At 35.1% G+C, this 23,541-nt stretch overlaps 2 protein-coding genes across 5 annotated transcripts in view; one reads left to right on the top strand and one right to left on the bottom strand.

Annotated features, from left to right (window-relative positions):
- The window catches only part of aig1 (androgen-induced 1 (H. sapiens)), a 135,356-nt gene that overhangs the window by 22,794 nt on the left and 89,021 nt on the right, over positions 1 to 23,541 (top strand). The window contains exons 4-6 of one of the 4 annotated variants that reach the window (XM_056269286.1): positions 7,824 to 7,939; positions 9,852 to 10,015; positions 13,978 to 14,025. In XM_056269286.1, coding sequence (XP_056125261.1) covers positions 7,824 to 7,939; positions 9,852 to 10,015; positions 13,978 to 14,012 — 315 coding nt within the window. In that variant the 3' untranslated portion in view covers positions 14,013 to 14,025. Of the gene's footprint in view, positions 1 to 7,823; positions 7,940 to 9,851; positions 10,016 to 13,977; positions 14,213 to 23,541 lie in introns of those variants that run through there. The other 3 variants (XM_056269285.1, XM_056269288.1, XM_056269287.1) reach the window with 3 other exon arrangements.
- adat2 (adenosine deaminase tRNA specific 2) lies at positions 20,342 to 23,520 on the bottom strand. The gene is made up of 6 exons (XM_056269292.1): positions 23,299 to 23,520; positions 22,939 to 23,043; positions 22,165 to 22,315; positions 21,340 to 21,446; positions 21,053 to 21,125; positions 20,342 to 20,950 (listed from the first exon to the last, which is right to left on the bottom strand). The coding sequence occupies exons 1-6, from the start codon at positions 23,389 to 23,391 to the stop codon at positions 20,865 to 20,867; spliced, it is 615 nt and encodes a 204-aa protein (XP_056125267.1). The 5' UTR covers positions 23,392 to 23,520; the 3' UTR covers positions 20,342 to 20,864.

Below are 23,541 nucleotides of genomic sequence, written 5' to 3'. Positions count from 1 at the left end.
TTCAATTTGATTACGATTGTTTTCCTTATACATCATGAAAAATCATTCAATCCGATTCAGTCCCATTTGATTATTGAATGATTCATGATTATTTTCAAAAATATGCTGCTGAATATATAAATACTCACAAAGCAGTCGAATGTAGACAAAATAATACACCAAAAATGTACTCTACCGTTCAAACGTTTAGGGACAGTAACATTTTCTGTACTTTCAAGAAATATTAAGCTGCACTTGTTTTCAAAATTGATAATAATAAGAAATGTTTCCTGAGCAGCAAATCAGCATATTAGAATGATTTCTGAAGGATCATGTGACACTGAAGAATGGAGTAATGATGCTGAAAATTCAGCTTTGTCATCATAAGAATCCATTTCATTTTAAAATATATTAAAATAGAAATTTTATTTAAAATTGCAACAATATTTTACAATATTATTGAGTTACTGTATTTTTGATCAAATAAATGCAGCCTATTCTCACCAACCCCAAACTTTTGAATGGTAGTGTAATTTTATGTTAATCTAATAAAAAAGTTAATATTGTGTCGCTAATTCAAGCTACATTGTAGAATTAATAACTATATATTACTGGCAATTTACAGCAAATTTCTAAGTATATAGTGCAAATATTCCAGAATAAACATAATAAATAAATAAATCACATTTGAGAAAGAAAACTACAACTGCTTGGTCAAATGGATTCAGACATGTATGAATAAAAAGGTATGCAGAAACCCAAACTCAGTGAAAGTAATCTGAGGCGGCGTCTGTAAAACATAGGGTATTATTATAGTCATCATAATCGATTATTAAATTCCGTAATCAATGCATTGAGTTTTTATTACCAAATCAATGCATCATGATATATATTTATACCCCTCATGACAACCTATGTCCTTGGTTCAAGTACAAAATGGCAAACCAGAGCCAAATGCTAATGGCAGTAGCTGAAGCCTTGACACTTTGACCACAGAGTGTTGAGTTGATTCCCAACCAAGACGCAGCTGTGAATCAAATCCTCGCATACGCCGTCTCACCACTGTCAGAAAACAAAACCAAGGAATTGTGCTGCTTAACAGACTCCGGGAGCTGGGAGGTTTGGGCAAAGGTTCTGCCAATGAGCATATTCATCTGGAGCTCTCCATATCATGAAATAACTATCAGTGTCAGTGAGCATTAAAGTATAGCTTATCATTGATCACAAAGGATTAAGTGCGATCACCGTGCAGGCAGAGGGCTGTTCTTGGAGCTTTAGCTTTTTGCACCCACAGATATAATCTCTCTTAGTCTCGCTTTTCCCACATTGGCCAAATTTGGTCTATTCTGAGATCTGGCAGGTTATGCATCCATAACCACAACTTATAATTGCATGTGAGGTTATGATTATGGTAATTTCCAATGAAACAGACACAATGTATGTGAAGATAGGGTCCTGGGGTCAAGCCGAACACTATTCCCAGAAGCAAGGCTGCGCTCGGTCTGTGAAGGAAAGTGTGAGAGACGTTTTATGATGAAGATAGTCAAGTAGTAAGAAACTAATAAAGTGAAGCGATAGTAGTGTGGTTTATGCCAGAGGTCATGTGGAGCCAATAACATTAATAACAGAGTAACATGGGGGAAGATGCCCCCCTTAAGAACAATGTACATAATCAACTAAGCTATTCTAAATTAATTTTGGCAATTTAGTTGAATAATTGAATAACCAATGACAGATAATGCAGAATCCCTGTAAAAGAGATTTATCTGAAAGGTAAAATTATTCTGAGACTTATAGGCATATGAGTATTTATATATTTATTTGCCCGTATTTTAATTGAAGATAACATGTCATAATAGCAACACTATGAATGCAAATTGAATGATTTCACTCATCTAACCTATAGGTTTTAATTAAAGTGAAGATGCCTGAAATGTACATCTAATTCATGGAATAAAAACCCCATTAATTACAATCATTATTAAATTTAAAAATAATAACACTAGTAACAACATGCCACTCTGGGCCTTCCGTCCGTTCGTCCGTCCTTCCATCCATCCATCCATCCATCCACCCACTTTTGAACTTTATATTAATCAAAAAATCCTGAAATAAAATGTATCTCAGTTTCCACAAAAATATTAAGCAGTGACAAAAACGACTCTGTGACTCTGACGACTCTTAAAATTCAGCTTTGCCGTCACAGGAATAAATTACATTTTAAAATATATTAATACTTAACACAAACGTTTTGAAAAAGCATCAGCCACTAGGGTGAATTTTATAAAGAACTCTAAAGAGCAATGGCAAATCCTTAACAAGTTAGGCCTCATACTGTGTCCGATTAAACATTTTTGGCCTTCTTTGTTGTCATCTTTGTGTAAAAATGTTTTTGCTAGTTACAATTCACTTATTGGTATGCAGATTCAAAACCCACGGCAATCTCTGCTGCCTGCTCAAGTGCTCAAGTACAGCCACAAGTCTCTCAGGATCAGCCTGGAGAGGTTGAGAGCCATTCCAGCAGATCATGAGGAGTTTTGATAGCGGGGCATTAATGATTAGCCCTCACTGTGATTTGTTGGATGGAATGTGTGTGGGTGAATGAGCTCCTTCGAGAATACTTCAATGTTACATGCGTGCCGAGACACATCTCCACACCTCTAGAAGCATACGTTCTTTGTTTTTCTGCAGAGGTTTGGCATTATAGCAATTAGACTATAATCACCGTAATGAACAGAATAACCATCTATTATCCAAGTGCCAACTTCGACTCCCTGACTTGCTTCTGGGAACCGATGAAAAGGTTTTCTGAACCTTTCAAACTTGTCGCTAACATGTTTTGTAAATATTTGAGGGCAATTAACGATTAGGGAAAAATCATTATGGTGAAGAAAGACGTACACATGCACACACAAAAAGAATAGAGAACACAAAGGTTTAGAGAGAGTATCCAATATTACTGCACTGGTAAAAAAAAAAAAAAGAAGAAGGTAAAAGTAAGTACATTGTGTACAGCTTGATTATCCTTTGAATGTACATATAAAATTTAATTAGCACGCTATTTTATATTATCAATCTTAATGACAAAGTAATCTTTATACAATAAACATCTCATGTACCAACTTAATGTCTTTTTAGCCTGCAGTCAGACTAGCAGCCACTAAATGCACCGTGTCAAACCAGACTTACTGAGAGCAGACAGCACAAAATGAGTCATAAACTCATTCACACAGGATGTGTTGGGGAACAGAATGCAGGGGTCTCACAACACGTTTGTAAAACCATCTTTATGCCTGGTTATACTGACAAGGCTTAAGCCTCTTGTCTTCTGTTAGATGTGATTAATCGCAATTAATCGACTTGATAGCACTAATATATATATATATATATATGAAGACTTCAGATACAAAAGCCTCTAAGTGCCATCTGAAATTTTCTTCTAGAATGATCATTTTTTATCAAGCTTGTATGTTTATGTTCAGTTATTTCACTTTAATGGCAATGACAATTACCTATTAATTGTTATTAAAGTGAAATTACTGAACCTAATATACGAGCTGGATAAAAATGCAGAAAATTTCAGATGGCACTTAGAGGTTTTTGCATCTGAAGTCTTCATATAAAGATATAGATAGATACACACACACACACACACACACAAATATATATATATATATATATATATATATTGCCACAGTGGGTGAGCAAAAAAGTTAATGTCAAGCCCTATATACAGTGCTGGTCAGAATTATTTGCCCCCTTGATAAATATGGTCAAAGATGGTCTTTTATTGAAGCAAAATATTTGAAAGTGGGGGGAAAATCAGATTATGAAATAAATGGTTTTCTCCAAAACACATTGGGAACAATTATTTGCCCCCTTTTATTGAATACTTTTTGCAACCTCCTTTTTCCAAGATAACATCTGTGAGTTTTCTCCTATAATGCCTGATGAGTTTGGAGAACACCTGACAAGAGATCAGAGACCATTCCTCCATACAGAATCTCTCCACATCCTTCAGATTCCCAGATCCATGTTGGCACTTCTTCTCTTCAGTTCAGCCCACTCATTTTCTATAGGGTTTAGGTCTGTGGACTGGGATGGCCATTGCATATGCTTGGTTTTGTGCTCAGGGACCCATTTTTGTTTTGATTTTGATGTTTGTTTTTGGATCACTGTCCAGTTGGAAGATCCAAACAAAAAAAATAGGTTTTTGCCAGCAAACACTTAATATGGGTTTGGTTCATACAGGGATAAAAAAGTCCCCCATGTGTAAAATGAAATACTCTGCTGTGTCTTTAATGCTGTGGTTTTAATTTTCTGCAAGAGGTCCTGGACATCTTGTTCAGATACATGGCATCATGGATTCGATCAAATACCAACAGATAAAAAATCAAAACCTGACAACCTCTGCTAGAAATCTTATAACGGGCCATGTTTGGATCTTCCAACTGGACAGTGATCCAAAAACAAACATCAAAATCAAAACAAAAATGGGTCACTGAGCAGTGAGCACAAAACCAAGCATCTGCAATGACCATCCCAGTCCACAGACCTAAACCCTATAGAAAATGAGTGGAGTGAACTGAAGAGAAGAAGTGCCAACATGGATCTGGGAATCTGAAGGATCTGTAGAGATTCTGTATGGAGGAATGGTCTCTGATCTCTTGTCAGTTGTTCTCCAAACTCACCAGGCATTATAGGAGAAAACTCAGAGGTGTTATCTTGGAAAAAGGAGGTTACAAAAAATATTTAATAAAAGGGGGCAAATAATTGTTCCCAATGTGCTTTGGAGAAAAACATTTTATTTCACACTTTTCATCACTATATATATATATACAATCTAAAGAAAACATATTGCAAAGCAAAGGCATTAGGTGCTAAAGTTGCACAAGGATGCACATAGACCGCAACACTTACACACAAACCTCAATGACGATGATAGTCGTCAAACAGGTCTTAGGTTTAGGAGGAAGTAACAGAAGAATCATTTTGAAAATCTTTTTTGACCACTGATATGTGCTATACATAAAGTACTTTTTGACACTTACATACATTTATATGCTATTTGGGACATTTTGTCTTTAGCAAACAAACAAATTAAACTTGGATAAACTAGTCGAAACAAGTAGCCTAAACTGGTAGACTTTTAAAAAATAGCGACACTGAGAACAGATATTAAGACTCAAAATGCATCACACTGCCTTGATTTTTTACAGTGAGGTGCTTATGATACTCTGTAAACATGAGCAACACTGGTGAAGACACCAACTACACTACATGCTGAAAACTGAGTCAAAGTGAATCAGAGCTGATCAACCAACTTACAGTATATGAATTCTGATTGACAGTGGCTGCTTTTCTAGAACATTACAGTATCTGTTTGGTTAGCAGTAATGTGACTCATAACTGGCAACTAGCTCATGGGTTCAGTCACAGGATGACACACACACACACACACACACACACACACACACACACACACACACACACACACACACACACACACACACACACACACACACACACACACACACACACACACAAAAAAAGCTGCTTTCTCACTGACTACATCTCACTCCCGACACTTGTCAAAGACAAGTTCAGACCTGCCGATCTGATGAGACGTCAACACGCTAAGGACTGAAACAACCAGCATCCCAGTTTTAAGCGGGTTGGCACATTCATATCTAGGGAAAGCCCAGTAAATGTGGTCTGCTTTTTATTTAGTGTGGAAATATGATTATGTGTTGCAAAAGCGGGTTCAATAAGAGCTGTGGTGGCATGTTAAAAGCATATCAGAATATCAACATGTCATGTAATTTCGGTAAGGCTCATAAGTCTTTCTTTTGGATGGCGTTTCCAGCACAGACGTGGGGTCGAATGAGGCCAAATCTGCAGGGAACGAGACTTTTGACTGTCTTCATGTAAGAAGGTTGCCATCTGCTGACTAACAGTGGAAGTGAACATGCAATGAAAGGAACCCCATGATAGCTAACATTAAAGGGATAGTTCACCAAAAATTAAAATTCTGTCATCATTTACTCACCCTCTAGTTGTTCCAAACCTGTATGAGTTTCTTTCTTCTGGTGAACACAAAAGAAGATATTTTAAAGAATGTTGGTAATCAAACAGTTGACGGTAGCCATTGGCAATGGCAATCGTTAATGGCTACCATCACCTGTTTGATTACCAACATTCTTTAAAATATCTTCTTCAATGCCTATAAAGAACCTTTATTTTTAAGAGTGCATTTCAGCAATGATCAATACATACATTGAGTTTCTGTTTACCATATGTGATGTGCTCTATGTATAAGTCGATCACTGTTATAAACAGTGTAAATAAAAGCCTTAAACACTAGATGTAAATAAAAGCCTTAAATCTGTTCATCATATAAAGCGATCATACCTCTTCACAAGACTTAAACCTCTAATGGATTAATTTTACAACGCCTTTATGAACATCTTTGGAGCTTTTAAGTTTTCAATGGAGAGACATATCTTAAAAATATCTTAATTTGTGTCTAATGGGTTTGGAACGACATGAGTGTGAGTAAATTATGACAGACTTTTCATTTTTGAGTGAACTATCCGTTTAAGGACACAATAAACGTCTGTTTTAAAATGATTAGCCTTTAATACTGACCTAATGTAAAATGTTATGTCATCATCTCAACTTTTAGCAATCAGTCTGCATATTGTCTCATGCACGATGCACATGGTAGCACTCTCGTAAAAATGAAACCATCCTTGACTTGAAATGTTTGTATTGGCTTGCATAATGGTAGTAATGGTTATAATGATGATAGCTCACCCATTCTCATCACTCACATGGTAAAGAAGCTCCCGCCCAGGCCTGGCTCGCCTAGCATTCCTCCATCTTTTCAGCTGCATGAAACCATGTCAGCTTGTTTGTCAAACACTCGGCTTCAGTCCACACCCAGCTTCCTTTTCACTTCTTGTATCTTATTTGATGAGCAATTTGCTTGAAGTTGTGTAACCGTTCTATTCTTGGTCCACAGGTGATCGGATGGGTGGAACGGCGAGTTAGTCGGGATGGCTGAAAAAAAATTGCTGTTTGACAGCTCTATTGCATAGATGGTCATAGACTTTTTTTTTTTTTTGCCATACACCACTTGCTTAGTTCTGCTATTCTGCTATGTACTGTAAATGTCCTCATCAACAAGAGTTTGTGATCTAGGCTTTTGTGAAGCAACATAAAATAATAGAAAGAATTATCCATTGTTTGGAAAAAGATGTCAATTGGGTTTGATCAAGATGCGATACAGGCGCAGTGACAGACAGAACTATTGATTCAGTAAATCTGACTAAAATCAGATGATTTAAGCAGATTATTGCAACACTTTGTGATTTGGGTTTCATTCTGTGCAGATTCATTAGCATTCGGATGTAAAGGTGACCCCATTCCACTTGTAAATTACATTTTAACAATTGAGTTTGTAATGATTATCATTGGCCCTCTCGCATTAACCATCTTAGAATCCGTTGGCGTTATTAAAGGAACTACGTAATGGAGTATCCTAGAAATGACTTATTTTCTGTATAGAGCTGCAGTTTGATTGCAGGTGGTTATTTGTTAAGAGCTTCAAACTTATGTCTTATTTATAAGCTAATCAATATAGCATATCAGAGTAACAGAGAAAAGACAGATACTGCATATAAAAACTATCAATCTACAGTGAAAGGGCATTTAGAAAGTGAACATTTCAAAACTTCCCAGACAATTTGTCTTTGCAAGAGCCAGTGCATTGAAATTTGATGAGATTCTGTGCTTTAGAATCATTTGTAAAGCTAACTGTGCTGTATTTATGTCCTTTTCAGCACACAACAGTTCTTCCTTTCATCATAATTGAGATGAGAACAACACACCATCGATATCCCAGCAGGTCCTGTGGACTCTTGGCGGTGTGCACATTTGCTGTGGGATATGTTGTGTGGTAAATCTCTCCTTCCAGCACAGTCATTTTTAATATCACACTGGGTTAATTTACAAAGGACTCCCTGAAGGTACGATGATCAGGGGAAATTGACTTTGCATTGTTCTAGCACAGTGTCAATCAAAAGATAGATTACATCTGGTCACCTGATCTTCATGACCTCCAAATCATTCCCTTACGTCTTTCTGCACAGTAATTAATTTGCTTGAATTCTGGCACTTTCCATGAATAGGGTAAACTTTGGTCTCACATTACATTGTAAAAGCATTAGAGGCACAAATCCCATGTAAACTATCATTTAACATGAAATGAACCTAGCAAAGGGAGGTAGTTTTAAACGCATGAAATGTCTGTATCCCCACTTAAAATGGAGACGTGTCCCTGTAAAATGGTTTTTCCCCTTATAAAACATTAAAGTTTATCAATAACTACAAACCAACAGTTGGTTAACTAGCTTTAGGCTAGAATTAGGATTAGGGAAAATGACTATTTCGGGCTTTTATAAATAAAATAAATGAAATATTACGTTATAAATCATGATTTTCAGCTATAAGACACTTTTTTACAGAAAATAGTATATTGTTATGGCATGTAACATCTTGTGATCCATGACAATGAGTAACAAATTATTAAAATAATGTAAAATATAACCATTTAAAAAAGCAGAAAAAATAATGACTTTGGACACCAAATGTACCTGCAATTATAGAATCACCCATGTATTGTGAAAAGCACTAAACAAAAAATGTGTATTTAAATTGTTATTGTTGTTAATATTATTATTAATAATATGTTATAATATTAATATGAAACAGTTTTAATAATAAATGTAAAAATTTATAAACAAGATGAATAATAGCTAATAGTTATTTTATATTTTAATAAATATATTATCATCATCAATAATAATAAATATTAATCATTATGATTAATAAATATAATATAAGGTTGTTATATTTAATACATAATAAATAAGACGAATCATACATATTCATAATCATTATATGCACAGTATATAATATAATCATCATTTTTTGGCCAAAAAAAATTAACAAGATCACATAAATCAGGACTTTTACATTTAGACCCAATTAGTCTCAAATTGGCAACAGGGTTGGAAAAAATTGTACATTTAATAAATGGTAACAGTTAATAAAACAGACCTCCTGAGGCTATATTTTAAGAGTTTCAAGCCCTGTTTTGTACACAATTCATGGAAAGATACAACCCCAGTTTCAGTGCCCCAGAAACCTTTGGAAAATAAACCGCCTAGGATTTATTTAGTCTTGCATATAACAGATTAATTAGCAATGTTAAGAAAGTGCTTGGAGCCAAACTAAACTAGTCTGACGGCACGTAGGAGGCGTCTGTCAAAATCACCTTTAGTACAAGATTATCAGCACACACCTCTGTCTTATTTCCCTTCCCTAAATTAAGCTGATTAGGCATTGCTTTTTATTTAGTCCGGGAATAAGACTTGCCTGCAGTTGTTAAATCCATAGGCAGCTTTACATGAGGATTACCTTCCAGATACAGTCTGAGAAAACAAGGCATTTGAAAAGTAGGTAGATGGGCCTTCTTTAATATTCATCAAATATTAAAGCTAAGGTTATGAGTGCAGGAGTAGATTAAACGGACACAATCCATTACATAAACGGACTGTCAGGCTGTAGATTATAACCATGTGACTGCATTCAAATTGCTCTAGCAACAAAAAAAGGATTGAAGCAGCACTCCATCGTAACAAAAAGAGCAGTGTCTAGCATTCACAGACATGAATGGTAGACACATTGACAGTGTGGTGACTGCTTCTGCAGCCTTGCAAACGCTGGCTTTAGCAGACAGAAGGACAAACACATTAGACAGATCACGGGTGCAAAGGTAACAGATTTTCTCTGTCTCGCTCTCATAGGATGTGCTGGGTGCACAGCGTGACGGGGGTGTGGGTTTATCCTTTGCTGGAGCACATCGGGCCCATGGCCAGAATTTTCTTCTTCATCTGCCTCACCGCTCTGATCAATGTCTACTACGTCTTGGGAGAAATCCTGAACAGCTACATCTGGGATTCCTCAAAGAGTAAGTTAAAGCGATAGTTCACCTAAAAATCATTTATTCACCCTCATGTCAGTCCAAACCTGTATCTACTGTGGAACACGCACACACACACACACAAAAACACACCATAAAAGTTGTCCTTATGATTCATGCTCTTATGAGTCGTATGAAGCTATACGATGGTTTTGTGTGAGGAACAGAATGCGCTAATTATTAAAATCTGGCTGATACTGATAAGCAGGGGTTAAATTGGGATTTATTATGTGGGGGTGCTCTCCCTAGGGGGGTCCGGGGGCATGCCCCCCAGGGATTTTTTTTGTTGAAAAATAAACCATTAAATAGCACTTTCTGGAGAGTTTTGTGCAAAGAAATGGAGAAATTGAGTATTACATGATATGTGAAAAACTGCAAGGTTAAGAGCATTTACTTTGCAACAGGTATTAGGACATTTAGCATTTACATTACTGTTAATCAGTCATCACTTGATTACACGTTGTATTACCTTGTTATGATATAGTGAGTGACCCATACAATGTGCCAAACATAATGTGCCACATGGAGAGACAGTGCAGCATATGACAGTAGCAACAGCTGAGAAGATTTGGGTCTGTGGTGACCAGGTCCACCTCATACAAACTTCCTTCTCCCATTCTCTCTCTTTACTACGACAACACACACACACACACACACATAAAAAGGCAAAGTTTTGATTTCTGGCTCCAGTGGTTGCCTCATTACACAACCCACGTAAAGTTGATAATTCCGCGAATAACTGCAATTGCAGATTTCGAACAGAGATGGCGAGGTCTAGCAAGTCTTATATTTCTGTAATTCACACAGATCAAATACAAATATGCTGACTGAATAGATTGCTAGTTTATTTTAAGTAGCCAGCTAACGTTAAATTAGCAGTTCTCTTGGCAGTTTGCTGATAATCCGGTATCTGAAGTAAAATGCTCAAAACATCTCCTGAGAAAAATCACATGGTCAACCTAGTCCTGGTTATTTAATTTTGATTTAGTCTTATTTTCCTTACCTTGTCATTCAAGGCCAGGGCACTTTTTTTTTTACATTTCTGGAACATCCACATCCCGCGCAACCACGGTCTCCCAGGAACATTCATTATTGCTGCGTACATTTATCCGTGTCAGATGCGCATGCGCGAGCGGTGCGCGATCATGGTCGACTGACAACGAGATTAAGCAGCTGAACAAAAATACGGCCGTGTTCCGATTGTTCTCATCTCAGCTCCGCCGAGACAAAATAGACATGCCATTTCAAAAATCTTTCATTTATTGTCAGAAATATGTTTTCAAAAGCATCACTTTCATCAAATTGTGTGTGACATAATTTCCAGTAGGCAACTGACTGCAAACGAGCAGGCTTATGTGCCGGGGCTGAGCCCCGGAGAGCCCCGGCCCAATTTAACCACTGCTGATAAGCCAATATGTATTTTTATCTTATAGATGATAATAATGGAAGTATGAATGCTTGTTTTCGCCACAGAAAAAAAAGGTAATTGTGACTTTTTATCTTACAGTTCTAACTTTTTTTTTGTTTATATCTCGCAATTCAAATTTGTGAGATATAAACTTGCAATTGCAAGTTATAAAGTCCGAATTGCGTGATAAAAATCCGCAATGTCCTCTTTTTTTTTACCGTGGTGAAAACAAGCTTCCATGTTTATCACTCTAAAGTGTCTATAACTTTAAAGTAGCACTGCGCTACGTGGATATATTTACATACTGTGATATAAGCCATATAGCAAAATTGGTCACACTTTAGTTTAGGGTCCAATTTTAACTATTAACTACGACGTTTGCCTCAATAAACTCCTAATTACTGCTTATTAATAGTTAGTAGTTAAGTTTAGCTATTAGGTGGATTAAGGGATGTAAAATATGGTCATGCAGAATAAGGCATGTGCTTTATAAGTACTAAAAAAACAGCCAATATCCCAGTAATATGCATGCTAAAAAGCAACTATGTGAGGAATGGACTCTAAACTAAAGTGTTGACTCATAATCTCTAATGATAGACACTTTATAGCGTTCCCACAATATATATTTTCATACCATGGAGGCTCAGCCTTACTGGAGAGGATTTTCAGTAAATAACAACTTAAATTACAGTCTTTTCCTCACAATAATGTATTGTGTGTTTGCAGAAGACTTCCATTCCAAACCTGTATGACTTTATTTAGCTTTATTTAGGGACACAAAAGGATGGTGTCTACACTGCTCTTGTCCATAGAAAGTGAGCAAGGAAAAAAGCACAATAAAACACCATAGAAAAATCTATTTGGCTTGTGTGTTTTATATCGATTACAGATGATTTTCAGGACGGCCCCTTTAAGTGATTGTGTGTTTCTGATTTTGTGTATTCCACCATTGCATTGACTGGCTACATGTGTGAGTTGAATGTTTATGATGTCTAGCTACAAATATTCTTGCTCCCCAACCCACGCCGGGATAACGGCTAGAAACATTATACACTTCCCCTCAGGTACATATACATCCCGCTTAGCTTCCTGATGCGCCCACGCACACTCCTCCACCTGTTAACGCTATAGACTGAGAGCAGTGCATCGTGGGTGTAGTGCACAGCAGATGGGAACAGAGCCCGTGAGCAGTCTGAGAGCAGCAGACGGCGAAGGCTTCTCTTCCTCCCACCTGTTTGACACTGACCTGCAAATCACACACAATGCATACACACACACACAGTCTCTCTCTCTCTCCTATGGAGCTGATCTTTGTCCCTTTGTCCTCAGTACAAGATCTCCCTCTTATGTCTAAAGCAGCGATATTGTAATGTCCAACAGCCCCTCCAGATAAACTAACCATGAACACTTCCGTCACTAATGCTGTGTGCTGTTGTTCACTCTGACTCACGGTTTGAACAGCTTGTTGAAATGCACAACCGTTTGCCAAGAGATCACAGATCTTGAATATGTCACTGCAGTATGCAACAATTACGCTCAAATATTAAAGACAAATACTAAAGGAACCATTGATGAGAATACTAATATTTTGTGATGCTTAGTATATGGCATCGGCTACAGTTACTGCTTTATCAGCATTATGCTGAAGAATGTAACCACATACTGATAATGATTATTACTAATTGAAATTTAATAATTAAATTTGATCATTTAATGGCAAATCTTTATAATAAGGTTCAATGTGTTATAATTAGTGAATGCATTAGGTGTCGGACTTCTATAACATTTATTAATCTTGGTTAATTTCTACATACATTATACTAATACATTTTTAACATGTCATGTCGAATAAATTAACATTAGCTAATGTATTATTTACTAACATGATTTAACAATGCACAATGGTATATTTATTTTAAAAAGTACAAAAGTACACTACTGTTCAAAAAGTTTGGGGTCGGTAAGAAGTCATTGGCTGTATTTATTTGATCAATATAGTTAAACAGTGATACTGTGAAATATTATTACAATTTAAAATAATATTCTATTTTAATATATTTTAATTTATTCCCGTGATGGCAGAGCTGAATTTTCAGCATCATTACTTCAGTCTTCAGTCATATGATCTTTCAGAAATCATTATAATATGCTGATTTGCTGCTCAAGAAACATTTATTTTGATTATTAATGTTGAAAACAGTTGTGCTGCTTAAACTATGATACATTTTTCAGGATACTTTAATAAATACAAAGTTCAAAAGAACATTATTTATTTGAAATATACAGTTTTTATTGTCTTTACTGTCACTTTTGATCAATGTAATGCATCATTGCTGAATAAAAGTATTAATTAAAAAAAGATTATTGACCTATTGATTATTGATTGGTTAAGAAGATTAACCAATTCTAAATTGAACCTTGTTGTGAAGTTACCAATAAAAAATAAAAATAAAAAAAGAACCATTGAAAACCACATGATTTTAATGGTGGTTACATGCCTAATGATATCTATATAAAAAACTTTTTTTTTTCTTTTTTCTAGGCACTCTGGAATCAGACAAGACCAAAACTGACTGAAGACCACTGGCTCGTTCTGTTCCAAACTATTTTTTAAATCTCATCCTCATTACTGCCCCTTAATTAAATAAAGCACATACCTGTATTGGCTTGAACATTAAATTGAATAATTCATGTATTTAATTTATGGTATGAATGTTACCGTATTTCAGAATACCTCAAGCATTGTGTGAGCACTGAATACACATGCTCTATTCGTGTGTTCAAAGCCAATGTTACGAAAAACCACATTACATATAGAACTCATGTCAGGTATTATTTATTTACCAAGGGATGATTTATGAGGGATTGTGTCATTATATGCCCCAGTAAAACAAATAAGCAACACTTTTATATTCACACTAGCATATGGCAAACGACAATGAGCACAAGATAATTTGATCACATGGGCTGTTTGTGGTCATTCTGAAGCCATAGAAGTTTTGAGATTAAGCTGAGCAGATATTGCCGCATGAAATCCAAACATTGTCAGAAGAGAAAACTTGCTTGTTGGAAAGGCCTTTCCCTATTTGATAACGTCTTACAATAAGGCCTCATTTGTTAACATTATAGGTTAGATGAACAGTAAGCAATATATAATATATGATCACCATGAATTCTTGTTTTTTTTATGCAATATTGCAGTATTTATTAAAAATTATTTATTTGTGCACATCATTCTAAAATAACTTCCTCTCCCTCATGCAGTGACGTGTTTTCTATCACGAGGGCGGGACAACCTGTCACTCACATGAGATCCCAGCAATAGCAAATCACAACCATCCAATCAATTTCCAATGGGCAAAATCAAGTCCCGCCTCACATTTTTTCCCTTTTACTCAGATATACGTCACTATAGGGAAGGAACGACGATCACAACTTCCCTTTCATGCTGACTGTAAATTTTTTGTAAATGTTAGTTGCCTGTTAGCAGAACGCTTGGCGTGCTTTATTGCAACTTTTTTGCACTTTAATTTTCAGGGTTTCTGCAGATTTTATGAAGGTAAATTTAAGACTTATTTAAGACCTTTGTAAGACCAAGTAATGAAAATTTAATAAATAAATTGAAGGGAACAAAATATATCAATTATGTTCTCTAAATTTAAATTGTTTAAGGAGAAATGCTATAGAATTTGAAAATACAACGACCAATAAATATCTGTTACTTTTTTTTTTTTTATAAAAAAAAAAGAAGAAGCTTGAATCATTTTGCTTAAAACCACTACAATATGGAAATAACTTTTACTGTACCTTCTGAACAAACTGTACCTTCTGATGTTTCCTTCAGTATTTCTCGTTTTTTTCCAGTACAAATATCTAAAGATTCCTAAAACAAGATACATTTACTTCAGTCTTGTTTTCTGTGAAATTGATCAAAATGAAATGTATGACTAAAACCAGAACAAATATCTGCCAATGGGCTCAGAAAAAAATCTGCTTATAGAAGTTTTGACAGATATTTGTTCTTGTTTTAAGCATAAACTCACTTAAATTTTATTACATTTTTCAAGACTTGTTTATATGTTTATATTTTTGTATTGGACAAAAATAACTTATAAATATCTTATTTATTTTTTGCAATGTATGCAACATACATTTAATGCCATGACTTTATGAAATATGACTTCCTGCTCTGATTTAAGACCATTTTAAGGCCTTCATTTGTGTAAGGGCAAATTAAGACTTTTTAAGACTTGCAGAAACCCTGCTTTTTTAAAAGCTTATTTCACTTCTGGAATAATCTGTAAAGTGTCTTCTTTTAGCATTTATAAATTACAACCTTTTCAGATCTATGCTCAAAAAGGGGGGTGACAGGTAATGCAGAATCAGATTTCACCACGTGCAACATGTTTCTGGATGAACATCTTTGTTGATCCTGGAACAACATTCCAATCAACCAATCAGATTTGAGGGACAAGTTTACAGTTTGGTTTGGGCTTACAACCAGGTTAGGTGCTCCTATCAGTGTTATTCGCTTATCATTTCCCTCTGATTTTAGGGATATGGGTGGTTATGAATGACATTTTCAGACAGGAATGTTGTTCCAGTATCATGTCTAACTTGGCAAAATCAAGACGTGCGACAGGTAACAGGTTAATAAAATACAATTGTTAATTTTTGTTCATGTTAGTTCATGTTAACAAATGGAACCTTATTGTAAAGTGTTTCTTCCAAATTCAATAACTTTTTTTAATCTTAAAGGGGCGAAATTCTTTATATCTCATGGATAAGACCAGCCTTTTTTTTAGTTTACTTCTCTAATATGTTTTATTTTCTTCTTTTATTAATAAAAAACTTTTGAAAATCACATTTTCTCACAGTCGTTTTTATGTTCTTCCGAAGCTGTGGATGCAGAAGAATGGTGAAATGAAAACTACAGTCTTCACTCAGCTATTTTCTTTCTCCCCTTACACACAGACAGACGCACCACAATTCTGTGGGAAAAGTAGAGCCAACCGTTCAATTACAGAGGAAAAAATTGTTGTACTTATGATTTAATGTTTGTCCTATATTTTCTCTGGCCTTTTCGCCCTGGACTTTTAAGACACAGATGTTACCCAAACATAACAATTCCTTTGTGCAGAGCTGGACATTCTTTTAATGAGAAACACACACATTTCAGGCCTGAGGAAAAAGTTTGCTCGACAAGGAATAACAATCACCTTTTGATGGACAAGTCCAAATAACCAGGCCCTGCTGAACCTCGTCCCCTTAAAGTAGGCTACAACTTAAAGTCCAAAATGTGTCCCGAACAGCCAAGAAAAAGAATTTGGTGCAACAGAAAAGTGAAATGCCATGGGATAAAAGCGGATATGCGAGGAGCAAAGAAAAGCGATAATGAGAAACCTTGTATTATCACATCTAAATTTTCAGACAAAACTGTCAAAATACTCTCCTGTTTCATGTTCACACCCTATCATGCATCATTTTTATTCTCGGAGGAATCGTCAAAAAATAGATCGCAATTGAACTTCATTATGATCCATCATAAATATTACACTTAAAATTCAGATAGGTCTGCCTGACAACAGTCTTGTTGACAATTTAGTCTGGGCGCTGTGTGTTTGGCAGCGTGTGGAGAGAGTGAAAGTGTGTGCGTGCTTAAATTCTCCGTCAAGACACTTCAGTCTCCTCATTAACACTGCCTCTCCTGCACGTAGAAGTACCAAACTGAACGGTTCCCTAATGTGCATTAACAACCTTAACAAAAAAAAATGTAAATGAGGTGATACAGCTGATTTTGTGCAGTGCAAATGGATGCATTTGAAGGACAGCTCAATGATAAATGAACTGGCCTGGACTTCACAAATCTATAAATGACTACAACTTTTAACACTTTGGATCACATTCTCTAAGGTTCGTTTACTTTCTTAATCCTGGTCTTGTGAACCACTCATGTTACTTTGGTAACACTTTCTAATGTAGTTTAATTTGATATTGGTTAAAGCATTAAGTATCATAAACTTACAATTTTAACAGAATTAACATAGGTTATTATTTGTTATTAAAGGAATATTTCTGGCATCACTCATCTTCGTGTGTCGCTCCAAACCTATATGACTGACATCTGTGAAATACAAAAGATGAAATTTTTATGAAAGTGTTTTTTATGAAAGAAGGGGTCCAAAACAGCAACGAACTGGATTGTCGTTGTATGAATTTTTTTTTTTTTGAGGTGACATCCTTTTAATTTAATTAATGTTAAAAACGTTTTAGCATACACTACAATTTGTGGTTTGGGGTCAGCATTTTTATTTTTTGAAAGAAATTCTTTTATTCAGTAAAGACGACCGTAAAGACATTTATATTGTAAAAAGAATATGCTAAAAATGCTGTTCTATTGAACATTGTATTCATCAGATTCCTGAAAAAAATGATCATTATTTCCACAAAAATATAAAGCAGCACAACTGTTTTCAACATTGATGGTATAAGAAATGCTTCTTGAGCAGCAAATCATATTTCTGAAGGATCATGTGACACTGAAGTCTGGAGTAATAATGCAGAAAATTCCGCTTTGCTATTATAGGAAAAAAATAGAATTGTTTTAAATAATATAATATCTAACTTTGATCAAATAAATCCACCCCAAGTGAGCATTTTAAAAATCTTAAAAAAACAAACTTTTGAATGGAGGTGTATATAGAAATAAACATTATCCAGGAATAATAAATGCTGTGAAAATAGAGTTCATGGTTATTTAAGGTTAAACTGTGCCTGCCACAGTAATGCAACTGGATAATGTAAACCAACAGCTTTTTATTCGGATATGAAACACTAACTTTTCACAATTCAATTCATCCTATGTTCTTTTTATCAATGAATATCTTGTTTCTCTCATAAATAAGTCGATAGAGAAAAGAAAAAATGTTGCGAATGGCCATACATGTTGACTAAGAAAAAAGTGAACTGGAAAGAAAGGCTCAAATTTTCATGTAACCTTTCCTTCTGTAAATAATAATGAAATTACCCCTTAATATTTAAAGATAATACTTGATTGGTTATAGAATAAAACGCCTTGTGTCTTCACCATCTCAGTGAGCTTTCCTAAGACCGCTGTGGGTATATACAAAACTACAATTTCACCTCAATTTTCTAAATAATAACATTGGAAAATATATTATGAAATATACCAGCAGTGTTTGGTAAAGTTACTTTTAAAAGTAATGCATTACAACATTATGTTACTCCCTTAAAAAAGAAACTAATTGAGTTACTTTTTATGGAAAGTAACGCGTTACATTACTTTTCCGTTACTTTTTCTCACCCTGGGTTGGGCTTGCTTGTTTGTAAAAAAAAAAAAAAAAAAGTTCTATTCACTCTATGAATGAAGCATTATGAAATACCGTCTATGGATAAAGAGTTAGAGACAAAATATCGTTCTCGTTCCATGTGAACAGGGGCCGCGTAGGTGGGTGCAGCTTGTTTTACGATGTTCTTTATTCGCACTGACTCATGGCGTAACACTGCCAGGCCATAACACCTGTCAAATGCTTACCAGGTGTGCGGCAGCGCTCTGTTGTTTTGAATCGGTTACTAAGATCATACTACTTACACAATGAATCTAAATGATTATTTTTATTTATTAATGACAGCTTCTGTCATTTCAACATCAAGATAGGACATTCGTATTAAAAAGCCAGCTGTGAGCTCAATGTCTGATCATTCGTCACTAAACAATTAAACCCATGGGTTCTCTACTTACAAAGACAATAACAGAGCAACTGAAATGTTTCAAATTCATATTATGATATGGCCGGCAGAACCCATAACCATGTAAGACGACAGGGCCTGAAAAATGACAGACCTTAAGATCTCAGACACCTCATATCTACTTCCAAAACATACGTACCCACAGAAACCCACTTCCAGCCACTAATAACACATTACATGGCAATTTAATAATGTGGGGTTTAGAAACCATTATAATACCCCTCATGAGAGATACGCTATACTTTAATAGCCAGAAATGCAACATAACATGAATACTTTCACGAGTGGAAGTGAGCAGATCAGGGTTATTATTAACTAAAACTATTAAAAACTTTTTTTTGTTAACTATGGAATTAACCTCACTCGGGTCATTTTGAACTGAAGATTTTTTTTTTTTAAATTGAGTGTTCATCGGAGTGGTCCAAGACCGTATGAATTTTGTCGCACTTGAATTTAAGTTCAAAGAATGTGAAAAATGTGCTTAAATTATATTATTTATTGATAGAAATCTAGTCATTTAAAGGTAAATAAATAGAAAAATAGAGAAATATATTATAAAAATGAAATTATATAAGCTTTCTGGGCAAAAAAAGTATAATTTTAGGGCTTCGGGTCATTTTGACTCACGAAAACATAAAATGAAAACAACTTTAGAAAATTTGCTTTGGCAACTAACTGAAATAAGTTTAAGTTGGCGCACTAAAGTTACTATCTTGAAATAAACAAAAACTAATACAAATGACAAAAGCACATAACAAAAAAATCAAACTAAAAAGAAAATGAAAGCTGAAAATATAAAAAAAGGTTAACTGAAATTATTAATAAAAAATATAACAGTATAGAAATAATACTAAAACAACACTGGTGAGGACGCAACAAAGGTTCAGTGTATTTGAAAGGTAGTGTGTGAGAGGTATTACAAAAAAAGATAAATTACAGGCAAACCGAATCAAGATCTTCGAATATTTCACCCAAAATTAATGATTTAGTCATTATTTACTCACCCTAATGTCATACCAAACCATCTTCCAGGGAACACAAAAGGACAACACAAAGCTATGCTTTATGATACTTTTATTGTATTTTTTACAGCCTCCGTCTTCATTCACTTTTAAAAGATATTGAAAAAAACTAGGTTGGTATTCATAAAAAAAAAAAAAAATCTTCATGAAATTCACCTTTTTGCACTATGGAAGAAAATGTAGGGTGAGAAAGTAATGATAGACATTCATTTTTAACTATCCCTTTAAAGTTTCTGGCAATGAAGTAAGTGGAAACTCCACCTGGGTCTGCCCTGCATCTGCGAGTGAGCCCAAGACTGAGATCATGGAGAGTTCAGAACCAGTGTTCTGGGTTATATAAGGACACATAGAGAGCAAGAGCTGGAGAAGAACCTGCACTTTAATGCAGAACAGGCCTAGTCTTATGCTTCCACATGCTGTGAAGACACTCACAGCGTCCAGCCACAGAGAAGAAGAGGCCTGGAGGTTTACGAGCGATGTGGTCTGGCTAATGAGACAATGTGGTTCCTCAAATAGAAGTAGATTAAATCAATGATCTCAAAAAGATGGCAAAATCATTGAGATACGAGGTCATGTAATCGTCTGAATGTTCAAATATTTTCCATTTCAGCTCAAAGGACCAATTGTTTCTCTCTCCTCAATCTTGTGGTCCTTGTTTTGCCTGAATGACTACAGCGCCACCTGGTGGACTAACCAAATCTTTCCTCACTTTAGGTTTGGGAGCTAACAAACGGGAGAAAAAACATCATGTTTCAGAAACATGTCGATGAAAACATCAATGGAGATTAACAATTAACATGCATACATTAAAAAGACTTCCCTTACCATTTGGGTTTTCTTGTTTATAAAATGTCTTGAGCATTTCAACCGCCTCTTCCGCTCTATAGCCTGCGATGCACTGTAATAAGCAAATAAGCATGTGCTACAGCAAAAATATGCAATGTGGTCTGGTCTAAAATCGAGGGAATGTGGAAGTTACTACAAGAAAAATATTCTAGCCACACAGAACGGTTGGGCAAAATTCAGAATTTAAGGAACTGGCTTTCTTTTGAATTGGAGCATGAGCTGGAATTTATATTTAACTGGATAGGAATTGGAGGGAATACTTTTACCTTAAATGTAGTTCCAGTGTGTGGTAAATGATCTGATGAGATGTCCAGGACGGAGCCACAGCCTCCAAACCGCTCATTTTTGCACCCATATACAACAAGAGGAAAGTCTGTCTAAATGTTAAGGTATTCTTTTAGCGATGACATGAATACTAGACAATAAAATCCTGTGGTAAACACAATAACACTTTCAAAATCTACTTTTGATAGTAATTGTTTTATAAAAGGAAGGCCTGTGACTGACACAAAGATCTACACTACAGTTCAAAAGTTTGGTAGGATTTTAAAAGAAATTAAAAATTAATAGTTTTATGCAGCAAGGATGCTTTAAATTGATTGAAAGTGACAGTAAAGACATTTCTAACGTTACACACGATTTCTATTTCAAATAAATGTGGTGCTTTTGAACTTTAAAGAATCAGAGAGAAAAAATGATTTCCACAAAAATAATACGGAGCACAAATGTTTTCAACATTAACAATAATAATACATTTGCAACATTAATAAAATAAGAGCACCAAATCATGCAGCATATTAGAATTTCTGAAGAATCGTGAAGACTGAAGACTAGAGTAATAATGCTGACAATCCATCATAGAAGTAAATTACATTTTAAAATATATTCACATAGAAAACTGTTATTTTAAATTGTAATAATAGTCAAAATTGTACTGTATTTCTGATCAAATAAATGCAGACTTGGTGAGCATAAGAGAGTCTTCATTACAAAAACATAAAAAATCTTAGCCACTCCAAACTTTTAAATGGTAGTGTTTGTGTAAATGTCATTTAAATAATAATTAACCACATTTTGGCTTCAAAGGATACAAAGCAGGCGCAGAGCAGCTGCACACATGATACATGGCTCCACTGTCACATACAGTACAGTCTGTTCACACACTTCCTTCGGGTCCTTCTCTCTAAAACGGCACCAATCCAGCACTTGATCCAGTGCCACCATTTCTGCATGCCGGGTAGCCTTGGGCAAAGCAGGAAGAACTTTACTTAGCTTTACTAGGAAGAACCGTTAATCAAAATGCCTTGACATAAACTATAATATATGGGTCAATGGCAAATAAGGATGTTTGTTTAAGATGACAAAAAGTAGAAATTATTTTAAAAATATAGTTCGTAAGTAATGTTCTTAGAAACTGACATTATGCAACCCCTAAAGTGAAACATACTCAAATATTTTCCTTACACCTTGAGTGTAGACATCTTAATCATGAATCATATAAGCCTTCTAATGAGACTTTTATTTTTTACAATCGGTAAACTATTACACCACCTTTCAGCCTTAAAAAAATATCACAATTAATTTAGATTCAGAAATTAAACGTGTCCATCATAGAGGAGGTGTATTCACATCATGCTCTATATGAACCGCATTGTTTATGTATTTCTGAATAACTTAACAGATCCAAAAAATATGATTGTCCTGTAAATTGATCAATTATCATTTGGAGATACATACTGGAGCATAGGGGCTATAGTCAGCTAGATTAAGTATTGTTAGCTTAGACATCATTTCAGTTACCGTAATAAATGTAATAATAATAAATGATGATTATTTAAATGAAGTCGTATTGTGAAGTCACTTACATTTTTTGTTTCATTCACCTCATTTCTTCCTTTTCCAATAATCTCATTGTTATAAACCATCAAACAGCCAACTGGAACCTCACCATTCTCAAGGGCTTCAATTGCCTTTAAAAGTAATTCATGTGTCATATTAATATGTCACATGTTAATATTATTTTCTCAAAACAACCCAAAGTACAATTCACCATTATCATACACACATTTATGGCAATGAAAATACCACAGCAACTACAGTTAATACACACAGTCACACACACACACACACACAATATACACTTACATACACACTTTACTAGGTATTGGAGGGGAAATGACACTTATGGTAAATACGAGAAACAGTGAACATTAGAGAGTCTTTACCATATCAAACGCCTTTGACATCCATGTCTGTATCTCACTTTCTGATGGCTGCAGAAATTCACTCTTCTCGGGATCAAAACTATCTGTTTGCATATCTATCAGTATCCTCAACAAAAAGAATAACCGTACAAAAAAAGCAGCACAAATCTGGGGGAAAGTAGTGTTTTGTTTACACGCGCACGTGTTTACGGGGAGCGTAATACTGGATGGACCTTCCAGGGCGGTGGATCGAGCGGATAATCG

The sequence above is a fragment of the Rhinichthys klamathensis genome, unplaced genomic scaffold (genome assembly GCF_029890125.1).
Source record: "Rhinichthys klamathensis goyatoka isolate OS25496 unplaced genomic scaffold, OSU_Roscu_1.1 h1tg000281l_1, whole genome shotgun sequence".
Taxonomy (NCBI): domain Eukaryota; kingdom Metazoa; phylum Chordata; class Actinopteri; order Cypriniformes; family Leuciscidae; genus Rhinichthys; species Rhinichthys klamathensis.
This window is presented reverse-complemented; position numbering and strand designations above follow the sequence as displayed.